This window comes from Rana temporaria, chromosome 2, assembly GCF_905171775.1.
Source record: "Rana temporaria chromosome 2, aRanTem1.1, whole genome shotgun sequence".
NCBI lineage: Eukaryota > Metazoa > Chordata > Amphibia > Anura > Ranidae > Rana > Rana temporaria.
The window spans coordinates 76,306,598-76,319,558 of NC_053490.1; the positions used below are offsets into that span (position 1 = coordinate 76,306,598).

A 12,961-nucleotide genomic window follows, 5' to 3' on the forward strand; every position below is an offset into this window, starting at 1 on the left:
ACCAAAAACATAAAATGTATTTTATTAGGATCTTATGTGCTAGACCAGGGGTCTCCAAATTTTTCAAACAAAGGGCTAGTTGACTATCCTTTTGACTTTAGGGGGGCCGGATTGTGGCCAGTGGATGTCTCATCAGTGAGAATAAACATGGGCTTAGGGTTTGTGGTCAGTAGGAGGAGGAATATTACCCCATCATTGGTATTAGTGGGAGTAATATTACCCCATCATCTGTATTAGTGGAAGATATAGTGCCCCATTGTTGGTGTCAGTAGGAGGAATCTTTCGTCATATAATTGGCAGGAATAGTACTCCAAGGGCCAGGTAAAGGCTAGCAAAGGGACACATACGGCCCTTGGGCAGCAGTTTGGAGACCCCTGTGCTAGACCACAGGTGTCAAACACAAGGCCTGCAGCCCGAATCCGGCCCTCCAGGCCATTTCATGTGGCCCTCAAACCTCTCCTGCAGCTGCCGGATAGCTCCAGCCCTCCTCTGGTCCTCTTCCAGACCCTTACTTTCAAGCAATGCATCCAGCTTCTTCACAGCAGCAGCATAAGGTAAGGGGGGTGCACTGTGATGTAAAGGAGAGTGGGGGACTCAACTTTTGATGGTGGGGTGGCTCGTGACATCTAATGTAAGGGGGGACGCGCTGGACATCTAATCTTATAGATACAACCGGCCCTTTTAAGGGCAATCATAATGCTGATGCGGCCCACGATGAAATTTAGTTTGACACCCTTGTGCTACACCAACACAAAGTGGCACATAATTGTGAGGTGGAAGGAAAATGATAAATGTTTTTTCAATTATCTGAAAAGTGTGGGGTGCATTTGTATTCAGTCAATACTTTGTAGAACCACCTTTCGCTGCAATTACAGCTGCAAGTCTTTTTTTCTTTTTGAAGATGTCTCTACCAGCTTTGCACATTTAGAGTGAATTTTTTTCCCATTCTTCTTTGCAAAATAGCTCAAGCTTAGATTGGATGGAGAGCATCTGTGAACAGCAATTTTCAAGTCTTGCCACAGTATCTCAAATTTATTTAGGTCTGGACTTTGACTGGGCCATTCTAACACATGAATATGCTTTGATCTAAACCATTGAATTGTAGCTCTGGCTGTATGTTTAGGGTCGTCCTGCTGGAAGGTGAACCTCCACCCCAGTCTCAAGTCTTTTGTAGGCTGTAAAAGGTTTTCTTCTAAAATTGCCCTGTATTTGGCTCCATCCATCTTTCCATCAACTCTGACCAGCTTCCCTGTCCCTGCTGAAGAAAAGCATCCCCAAAATGATGCTGCCACCACCATGTTTCACGGTGGGGATGGTGTGTTCAGGGTAATGCACAGTTAGTTTTCCACCATGCATAGCGTTTTACTTTTAGGCCATAAAGTTACATTTTGGTTTCATCTAAAAAGAGCACCTTCTGCCACATGTTTGCTGTCTCCCCCACATGGCTTTCCGCAGACAGGACTTATGGCTTTCTTTCAACAATGGCTTTCTTCTTGCGACTCTTCCATAAAGGCCAGATTTGTGGAGTGCACGACTAATAGTGGACAGATTCTCCCACCAGAGCTGTGGATCTCTGCAGCTCCTCCAGAGTTACAACGGGCCTCTTGGTTTTTCTCTGATTAATGTTCTCCTTGCCCGGCCTGTCAGTTTAGGTGGACGGCCATGTCTTGGTAGGTTTGCAGTTGTGCCATACTTTTTCCATTTTCGAATAATGGGTTGAACAGTGCTCTGTGATATGTTCAATACTTGGGATCATTTTTAATAACCTTGCCCTGCTTCAAACTTCTCCACAACCTTATCTCTGACCTGTCTGGTGTGTTCCTTGGCATTCATGATGCCGTTTGTTCACGAAGCTTTACAGGTTTCCACTGGAGTCCTCTTCCATTCCTCTATGATGACGTCTGGTGGATGTTTGAGACCTTGCACTCCTCCACCTTCCGTTTGGGGATGCCCCACAGATGATCAATAGGGTTAAGGTCTAGAGAAATGCTTGACCAGTCCATCACGTTTACTCTTAGCTTCTTTAGCAAGGCAGTGGTCATCTTGGAGGTGTGTTTGGGGTCATTATGTTGGAATACTGCCCTGCAGCCCAGTCTCCAAAGGGAGGGGATCATGCTCTGCTTCAGTATGTTACAGCACATGTTGGCATTCATGGTCCCCTCAATGATGTCCAGCGGTGGAAGCTCTGATCCCATGCTGAGCAATCAGCCATGACTTTGCTGTGTGGGCATGTGCAGAAGACACGTTTGTCAACGGAAGCCCCATAGTAAGTCTATGCAGAGCTTTGTTTCTCAGAAAATAGGTGCAGGAACTCAACCACGACCCGTAGGAGTAGGAGGATCTTAAAGGGGCATTAAATACCAGGATTGCATTACAAACAGAATGCAGAGTTCAGGTGGTTACACACAGAGTGCAGAGCTGTCACTTGTAAACACAGAAACCAGACTTCTGTGTTTACAAGTGATTGTGGTAAGCGGGCACCAAAGGGTCTGTTCCAGAGGTGGTGGAACTGAGTTCCCCCAAGTTCCCCCTGAAAAAAAGCCCTGAGTCTATGTGTAATGTCACTCCCCATTCATTTCACAGCCATTGTCGGACGTGTAATCAGCAGAGCTTCCGCCGCTGGAGATCGGGTCGGATCGCCTGCAGAAAATGTATGTATACTGATTTTTTTCTTTACAGGGCTAGATAGATTCGTTATAGAATGTTGGTGGCTATAGATGCAGGGATTTTAGTTTTAGCAAGGACTTCCACTTTAAGTAGTGTTATCGCTTTATCTTTCCAGCAAGTCCTTGCACCGGTCTGATGCGGGTACACAGTAGTTTTGTTCAATCCGTATGCCGCAAGGACGTATTGGTTTCGACGTGAAAGTAAATGACGTCACATTCCTATTCACGAACGACTTACGCAAACGACACAAAAAATGTAAAATTAGACGCGGGAACGACGGCCATACTTAACATTGAGTATGCCACCATATAGCAGCTTTAACTATACGCCGGAAAAAGCCGAACGGAAACAACGTAAAAAAATGCGACGGCCGCTCGTACGTTCGTGGATCCTCGGAAATAGCTAATTTGCATACTCGACGCGGAAACGCCACCTAGTGGACGCCGAAAAATTGCATTTAAGATCCGACGGCGTACTAAGGCATACACCTGTCGGATCTAACCCAGATGCCGTCGTATCTTGTTTTGTGGATACAAAACAAAGATACGACGCAGGAAATTTAAAATTACGCCGGCGTATCAATAGATACGCTGGCGTAATCCTTTTGTGGATCTACCCCATACAATATAATTTATTGGTTATTTCTCTTTTTTTTTTTTTGCAGTCTTTTATGCAGCTATAAATATCCTTTCTTGTGCGATAATATGTAAGCTTGCTTTTCTGTGAAAAATCTAACAGTATACTTGATATGTGATGGCCTTGTAATACCATAGCAAGCAGAAACCTCAGATAAGGGATGGGTTTTCCTATTGCATCACTCTTTGTCAAAGTCCTGCATCCTCATTAAAGAGACATTTCCATTCACATAAATCATCAGGCTCTTCCTTACTTATGGTTATAAAAAGAACTCCAGTCCTAAAACCTTTCTATTGTTCTAATGACAGCTGCCTAGATCTGTAAATATATCTCGTAAGGCCTCGTACACACGACCGAGAATCTCGTTGTAAAATAAACATCGTTTTCCTCGATGAGTTTCTTGTCAGGCTTGTCGAGAATCTTGTCAAGCTTTCTTTGCGTACACACTGTCAAGACAAAATCTCGTTGTTCTCAAACGTGGTGACGTACAACGACACTATAAAGGGGAAGTTCCATTCCACTGGTGCCACCCTTGGGGCTGCTTTTGCTAATCTCATGTTACTGTGTGTTAGTAAAAGTTTGGTGAGAGACGATTTGTGCTTTTCAGTCTGTTACAGCGTGACGAATGTGCTATCTCCATTACAAACGCTACTTTTACCGAAGGTGCGCTCCCGTCTCATACTTTATTCTGAGCATGCGATGGTTTCCAAGCATACACAAGAACGCGCTTCTCGTCGTAAACCAGCCTGACGAGAAACACGCCGAGGAAATTAAGACTCCCAACGAGAAAAAAAGAGAACTTGTTCTCTTTTTTCTCGTCGAGATCCACGATAGTTTTCCTCGACGAAAAACATACACACGACCGTTTTCCATGGCAAAAAAGCTCTGCCACCAAGTTTCTTGATGGATTTTGTCGAGGAAAACGGTCCTGTGTACGAGGCCTAAAGAATTTTGTCTCAGCCTCCAATGCTGGGAAGACTAAGAATATGCACATTGACTGATCTTCTGGACCAGATCCCCAGAATGTTTTTTTTTTTTTTGCTTTAAAGCGGATGTGCCACGGGAAAAATATATTAAAAGCCAGCAGCTACAAATACTGCAGCTGCTGACTTTTAATATAAGGACACTTACCTGTCCTGGAGTCCAGCGGTGATCGCAGCAGATGACGAGCCGATCGCTCGTCACCCTGCTGCTCCCCCCTCCATCCTCGGTGAGGGAACCAGGAAGTGAAGCGCTCCGGCTTCACTGCCCGGTTCCCTACGGCGCATGCGCGAGTCGCGCTGCGCCCGCCGATTGGCTCCCGCTGTGTGCTGGGAGCCGAGTGTTCCCAGCATACAACGGGGGGACGGACGGGAAGGAAGGAAAAAACCCGTCCTTTGCCCGTATCGTAGGGCCGGAAGTGGGTGCAGATACCTGTCTGTAGACAGGTATCTGCACCCCCCTCCCCCCTGAAAGGTGTCAAATGTGACACCGGAGGGGGGGAGGGTTCCGATCAGCGGGACTCCACTTTAGAGTGGAGATCCGCTTTAAGTTTGCAATGAATATCTGTAATGCAGGAGCTTGTTTTAATCTGGCTCTGTGCTGAATAAATACCCCACAGATAACACATTTCAGTGCCTCCCATTGCAGAGGTAATGGTGTTTCTTCATGTTTGAGGTTTTTGAGAACTTGGGTAATGGTCTTAGATATTTGCAAAGTCTCCCAGAATAAGGCATCGAAAGACGTGACCGGAAGTGTCGAATCTACCCGATCATACAGCCGTTTCACTCGCTGTTTCGTTTGGTTCAGACTTTGTTTAACTGAACCCTGCTTTGTTTTATTTCACTTTGTGGATGCTATTAAATCCATCTGGAATTACTTCACTATTGGAGTTCTTTTCCGTTTATTTTGGGTCATCTGAATGTGGTTTCTGCACACGGAGCCTCCATCTTTGTGAAGACCGCATCAGCAGACATAGCCAGAAGGACGCTATTTCCATAACATACAGGCTTCCAGCTACTGTCACTACAGGAAAGGTGAGGAGGATTCGTTTCTCGGGAGACATTCCATCTGTGGAGATACCATGCTGTTATTGCATGTGGGTGAGGTAAGCGCACTGTGAGCTCAGCTGCTTTTTGTGGATTGTTGTCATCACTCTGCACGGACATCCAGTCACCGTTTTGGATTTTCTAATCACTCCTGTTTTTTGGAATTGTCACATATGAACTTTTATCACAATTTGCTTCAATTTTTAGTATCATACTTACACACTGGATTATTTATATCCATTGTGCCTACTTGTCACCTATGCTACTTAAGTGGTATTAATTTTTGCATCACTTTTGGAGTTCACTCTTTATTAGAGTTATTCCTCATTGGACGTTTCACTGTTATTGAATTTTCTTTACACTATTGTTTTTGCGCTCATCAATCACCTTTATTCATACTCCCAGAATTTATTTTGTGTCTTTGTCCTTCTTAGATCATAAGAATCACCGAGAGCAATGCAGCTGTGCCCACCTCTGCCACTGACAGATCTGCTATGTTGTAGAGAAATGAGACGCACATCTTCATTTTTTTCCTTTATACTCTTTTTAATGTATGCAGCCCATATATACTAGGCCTGATTACTAAACCAATTATTGGAATCTTTATTTGGTATATGGAATCGTGTACAGCGGATAGTATTTGGATTTCATGACATAAGCACAAAGATCGGTGCATTCACATTACAATACCACTTCATGTTTAGTTTACAGGAGTTTTTTTTTTTTTTTTTTTTTAACTATAGCCGTGTGGTTTTATTCCTATGTCATATGCAAATTTAAAACCGCTAAAAACAGTTTACAAAGACAGACATTCGGGGATTACATTGCAGTTCCGTTATGTCTGCCTTATAGTGCCTTGTATGGTCTTGGCGTAGTCCTATTTTATGCTTTTCTTCTGGCACCTTGTGGTATTGTACCACTACTGTACCTTGTTTTGTTTTTTTATTCCTCTAATGCCGCGTACAGACGGTCATTTTTTGTGATGAAATAAAATGACATTTTTAAAAATGTCAATTAAAATGATCGTGTGTGGGCAAAATGTCATTTTATGTCTTCTGAAAAATGACAAAAAAAAAATTCGAACATGCTCAAATTTTTTGTGTCGTTTTTCAAAATGTCATTTTGTGTGTCAATGAAAATGATAGTGTGTGGGCAAAACGACGTTTTTAAACCCGCACATGCCCAGAAGCAAGTTTTGAGACGGGAGGTAAAACTACCATTCATAATGGAGTAAGCACATTCATCACGCTGTAACAGACAAAAAAGCACGAATCATCTTTTACTAACACGGAATCAGCTAAAAGCAGCCTCAAGGCGAATAGAACTTCCCCTTTAGAGTGCCGTCACTTTGTTCATCATTTTTCAAAATGATGGTGTGTATGCTACATCGTTTTTGAAAATGAAGTTTCAAAAATGTCGTTTTTTTTCATCACTTCAAACGTCATTTTTTTTTCATCACAAAAAATGACCGTCTGTATGGGGCATTACAGTTGTAAGTGGTTTATTTTGTGGAAAACACCTTTAAAAAAAAAAAAAAAAAAAAAACACCTTTTCATTTTCATCTGCATCACTGTAATTTTCTATAAATTCCAATGCAATATGGCCACCTGGAGGTGTTCTGTACATAGATGGTGTACAGAACGCTCCCCCACCGTCAGAATTGTCATTTCCTGCTTGTGTGATTGACTCACTGATTTTTCCCTGAAGTCTGCGCTAAGATACAAGCCAGATTTTGGCCATCCCCTGCAACAAAATTTTTTTTGTGAGATATTCCCAAAGGGATGCAGGCTCTGCCACTTTCCTTATTAGAGCCCTGCAAGTGCAGCCGCTGATGTATAATTATTAAATCACTCCCATTCATTCATTCATGCACATGGACACAAACCGCTATTTCTTTAAAATAACAAAAGGTAGGAATCTGCAACAAAGTTTGTTGAAATCCCAGCAATGTACATAGATCACCCAGAGGGAAATATTTTTTTCTTAGCAAAAGTGGAGTTACTCTTTAAAGATATGATCTTGAATCTGATTAGATGCTATGGGGTTTTATGTCAGACACTGAATCTGATGCATTGAAAATTATTAAAGCATTTATATGAGAAAATCATCTTATAATAGCTTCTTTTTTTTCTTAGGATTCTTTGATAGGAAACTTTACTTTTGCAAAGAAAACTCTACTCCAGATCACTTACATATAATGCAAATATTTTATTCAAGTTTGTTGTGGATTCTTACTGGTTTCTGCTCGCTAGGTACTGAGATAAGTCTTTCCAATAATGACCTTACACTGAAGGTGGTGGGAGTGCCAAGGGGTCGGGCCTGCCCCCTGTAACCATGTGATCCGTCTCATTGTTGTGAAAAGTTAATAACCCCCATGAGAAAAATCATTAAGCCAATCACAAGATATAGGCTCAGGCTCGGGATATTGCCCCAACTCACCTGCCCCATTCTGCCAGGAAGCCGACACTGCACAGCGCTAATCACAGGCAGTGATGAGACATTTCCTGGTCCGCAGCTGCACAGATCAGGAAATGTCTCACTGCCAGTAATTGGCTGAGTGCAGTGTCAGCTTCCTGGCAGGATTGGGCAGGTGGGTTGTGACTAGGATTCCAAACACGCCTGAGCCCATCTCTATCAATCACATCAAGGTCACATTCACATGGCTGTAAACACATTTAGAAGTATTTTTAATTTATGGATCTAAAATCAACTGCATTGTTTTCAATGGAGACATTCACACAGGCAATGCACTGCAATCCAATCCGTAAAAAACAAAATCCACAAATCTAGCACTAGGGTGGTTTGTTCAAATTCCAACCATGGCACTACCGGCCATGGAGTTGGAATCTCCCTGTGTCTGCGTGGGTTTCCTCCGGGTACTCCAGTTTCCTCCCACACTCCAAAGACATGCTGGTAGGTTATTTTGCTCCTGTCTAAATCGGACCTAGTATGTGTATGTATGCATAAGAGTTCAGGACCTTAGATTGTAAGCTCCTTAAAGGGGTTGTAAAGGTTCGTCTTTTATTTTCGAAATTGGTTCCTTTAAGCTAGTGCATTGTTGGTTCACTTACCTTTTCCTTCCATTTCCCTTCTAAATTATTTTTTTCTTTGTATGAATTTCTCACTTCCTGTTTCGCCTCAGTAAGCTTTCCACCATCATCCGAGCGGTGGAAAGTCCGCTAAAAACAGGCGGAACGGGATTTGTTCCCCATCCATCCAGTGGATAGATTCGGATGACAGTCGAATGGAAACAGACAGGCAGTGCGTTTTCATCCAACCGCCCCAGAGAGAAGAGCGGGCTGTCTGTGTCCGCTCTGCATAAATACCTGTCATCTGCCTGCTTAGCGAGGATCAGCTGAGAGATCCCTCGCTAAACAGGGAGATCCGCTTGACGGATTCCGCTCCATCTGAAAGGGGCCTTAGTGGTGAAAGATACATTTATCACATCACTTGACACCAATTTATCTGCAGAAGCATTTCACCTGGGAAAAAAAATTATACAGCAGGTCTAAAGTTAACTACCTACCACAGGTGTCTACACATTACCATCCATAAAAAAGGTAAAGCTAGTATCATCATACTAGGGGACAGTGAAGATTTCACACCTAAAAAAACGAATTCCTTGAGCATTATTCAAACAACAGCCCACGCAATTCAGTTTTTGAACATATTATGGTGGATTCAGGTCTTTCTTTTCAGAATACGTAAGGCTAGCAGATGTTAGACAATTTATGAAGAGTTACACTGAGGAAAAATTAGTTGTACTTCAGGGACAGGAACAGTAACTGGAATCACAACAGACTGTTAAGTGGTTATAAAGGTGATTGGGACACTGAATGTCATAGCACTACGGTAGTATTAAAAAACTCACTAACATACTATGAAACTTGCCTCTTGATGTAAACAGTCTGGGGACCAAAGGGACTAAAGCTGAAACAGAAATATTTCAAATCTGAAATTTTGACACTTCAGTATCTATTCCCAATGCGTCCACTTTTTGGAGAAAAAGGTTAAAACATTTATAACATGGCTGGTGCATGGCACATGGCAAGGATACACTGAGTATAGAGAACATGAGAGATGTGTAGGGTGTTTGGATGGCTTGGGGTGCTTGTTATTAGCTTATTCTAGATAAAAGTAGGTCATTCCTTTTCTTTCACCAGCAGAATGACTTCAAACACACACAAAAAAACACAAAATAATATATCCTCACTACTAAGAACCAATGCTTGATTTAAGTAGCAGCAGCTATTTTCTTCACATCTTTTTAACTCCCTGTAGGATCCTGGGGACTTATATGCAGGATATTGAGAATAAAATAGGCCATGTTTTCACAAAGCTTTTTTGGCCATACATTAAAAAAAAAAAAGCTTTGTGATCCGCTCAGCAACAACTTCCATACTGGAAGAATGACCAGAAGGACCTCTATGACCACTGATTGGTAAAAGGAAAAAAAATAGGACAGTTTAGTTTGTCTTCCTTATCACACATAAGGTTGATTTATGTTTATACACACAAAAAAAAAAAAAAAAAAGACATCTCAACCTATAACTAGCATTTGCAGCAAGGAGCACATGCAAGGGCGACAAGTCAAAATACAAACAAAAATTCCTAGCTCACTTGCCGGCCAGCCTGCAACATACCGAAATGATCCCAACAGTTCATGTTAAAAGCAGGTCTAGTTTGCACACATTTTCAAATATATGCGTAAGCTGCAGCGGCCACATCACAGCATCCCAATGTACTACGGTCCTATGACTTTGAGAGTCCCCGAAGTTGGAGCACATATATAATAAATTGATAGACTAAAGCCCCGTACACACGATCTGACCTCTGTACGACCAAAATCACATTGGAATTCCGACGGGACTCCATCGGAGTAAAAGAGAACACGTTCTCCATCTTAACTTCAATGGAATTACTCTGATGGGGCATACACACGGTCGGAATTTCCGATCGTGTGTACGGGGCTTAAGGGAAGGTATGCCTAGAGAAAGTCCATTCCTACTTAAAGGTATATGATGTATAAGACCTCCAGGCATTCCTGCCCTTAAACTATCAATTATCATATATGTGCTCCAACTTTGGTGACTCTCAAAATTATAGAGTTAGGACTGCGCTACACTGGGGTGCCGTGACATGCAGCTTATGCATGTATTTGCGAATATGTGTGCAAATTAAATCCCTTTTTTTTATGAGAAGTATTAGGCAGGATCAGTTTGGTTTGTTGCAGGCTGGCTGGTAAGTGAGCTGGGATTTCTTTTATGTTTATTGAGGAAAAGAAAAACAGAGATGCCAAGAGCCCATTCACACAGGGGCAACACGACTTCTAGCACGACTAGCACGACAGGGGCAACTTGGACACGACTTGAGTAGGAATCATCAGGCAACTTGCATGGCAACTTCAAGTTGCCTCCAGGACAGTACAAGGCAACTTCAAGTCGCCTCCAGGACAGGAGGCTTTCCAGTGGTCGATTAAACAACAATCAGCTCTGTGGGAGGGAGGGGTTTGCCTGAGAAATGTATGTTATCTTTCTGTATTGTTGCTTCAGTTAAGACAGTGATCTGACTTCTGAGGCGACTTCCATTGAAATCAATGTATTTTTTTTGGCATTTGTAAGCTTTTTGAGAGCTAGAGCATTTTTGTAGCTGAAAAACCTCTCTCGAAACCCACTAGTTCTGGGGGTTTTTTCTCAGCTAGAAAACCCCCTGCCAAAAACTGCTGATAACAGCCTATGTGTGCATGGACACATAGGATAACATGCTGGAGAGTTTATTGGCTGCAGAAAAAAAAATCTAAAGCCAAAAACAGCAGCTGTAAAAATGTCCAGTGTGCATGAGGCCTTAAAGTTATAACCTTTAGATCCCATCCACACTGGGGCATTCTTGCCACTCTTTTTCCAGAGCAACAAGGCCGCGTGAAAACTACTCCTCATTAAAGCGGAGTTCCACCCAAAAGTGGAACTTCCGCTTAAACCACTCCTTGCCCCCTTATATGCCACATTTGGCAAGTAATTTTTTTTGGGGGGAAGTGGGGGCTTTAGGAGGAGTGGGACTTCCTATCCCACTTCCTCCTTCCACCCAGGGACCGCTTAGGCAATACGTCATATCGCCTACGGCAGCCCCTCCCTGTAGGCGATCGCCTGGGACACGTGACCGGTCCCAGGCGATCGCCTGTCCAATCAGGCAACGCAGTGCCGCTCGTGCATGCGCAGTGAGTGCCCCGGCCGTGAAGCAGAAAGCTGTCACGACTGGGTGCTCACAGTTAGAATCGAGGCGCTGGCGGAGAGAGGAAGAGGAGCGGAGCTCCGGGCGGCGCTGGACAGTGGAGCTGGTAAGTGTATGTTAGTATGCGATGCATACTAGCACATTACGCCTTTACTTTGCAGGTTAAAAAAAAAGGCTGTGGTTTATACTCTGAATAGGAATAAAATCATGATATGTGTAAAGGACCATTTTGTGCAAATAAATATATGAGTAGTAAGGATAAACAGAAGTATTTTCAATGGCATCACTCTATTCCCTGTAGCCAACACATTGTACTATTTTATATAGAAATAGTTTACTTCCTCCTACCTGTGCCACTGAAATCTATCACTGCTTTTAACTTTCATATGGCAGCTTTGTTTACGATTGTAAAAAAGATGGCCTACCTGCAAGGTTGTCAATTTCCTTCTCTTGAAGCAGACTAACAGCATCATCATCCCCTTCCAACATTAGCTCAGTTTCGGCATTTTGATTAACAGCAGCCTGGCTTCGGAAAGTCTTCTTTGATTTCATGACATCTTCATCTGTGCCTTTGGTGAAAAAACAAAACAAAAAAAAAAACCTTAGCTAAAAACAGAGCCAACGTCAAGCTACAAAAGTAGTTGAGAATCACACAAGACCAGAATAAAGATTTAATATCAACATAAATATGTAAAATAAATGATAGAAAATATGCAGATATAAAGAAAAACAAAATGTAATTCATTCAGAATAAAGTTGTGGTCACACATGCAGAGGGATGTCCCTACGATAGATTAAGCTTGGTGTCTACATAAAAGCATTGGATAGCGTTAGCTACCCAAATGATTACTACACAACATAATATGATCTGATAGATGGGATTTAGAAACATTTTATTAAATATTTTTTTAAGAAAATGCAGGGACCAACACACAGATTTATTAATTGAGAAAGTTTGATTAAAATCCTATTTCTTAAAATGTGAAGACAGGGGAACCTCTACATATGAGTGCCAATTGTTACACTTTTATGTTTGTAAGACAAAAATTATATTTTCACAGTCAAAAAAATAATTATACATATACACAAACAACACACAAACATATGTATATAAAATGTACGCACATCTTTAAAATCGATTCCTTTTTTAATTACTACTCCTCAATAATGCATAAACCTTATGCTTTTATTTTTAGGCTGCCTGTTCGTACAGCTGCTGTATATAAAACGGTTTCAATCAAACACAGTTTACTTTAGTAAAATTGATTTTTAAATAGCAGTCTCTGAAAGAATGAGTCGAAGGCCGTTTTTCTAAGGTATGAAATAAACGTTTATCTAAATGAACGGCTTGACTAGAGGATCTTTTATGAATTAAGGTCACATTAATCAATATAAGCAGCACA

At 42.0% G+C, this 12,961-nt stretch overlaps 1 protein-coding gene across 8 annotated transcripts in view; it reads right to left on the minus strand.

Moving 5' to 3' along the window:
* The window catches only part of NBEA (neurobeachin), a 793,834-nt gene that overhangs the window by 220,642 nt on the left and 560,231 nt on the right, over positions 1-12,961 (minus strand). For all 8 annotated transcript variants that reach the window (XM_040340410.1, XM_040340408.1, XM_040340406.1 and 5 more), the window contains one exon: positions 11,984-12,127. In XM_040340410.1, coding sequence (XP_040196344.1) covers positions 11,984-12,127 — 144 coding nt within the window. The remainder of the gene's footprint in view (positions 1-11,983; positions 12,128-12,961) is intronic.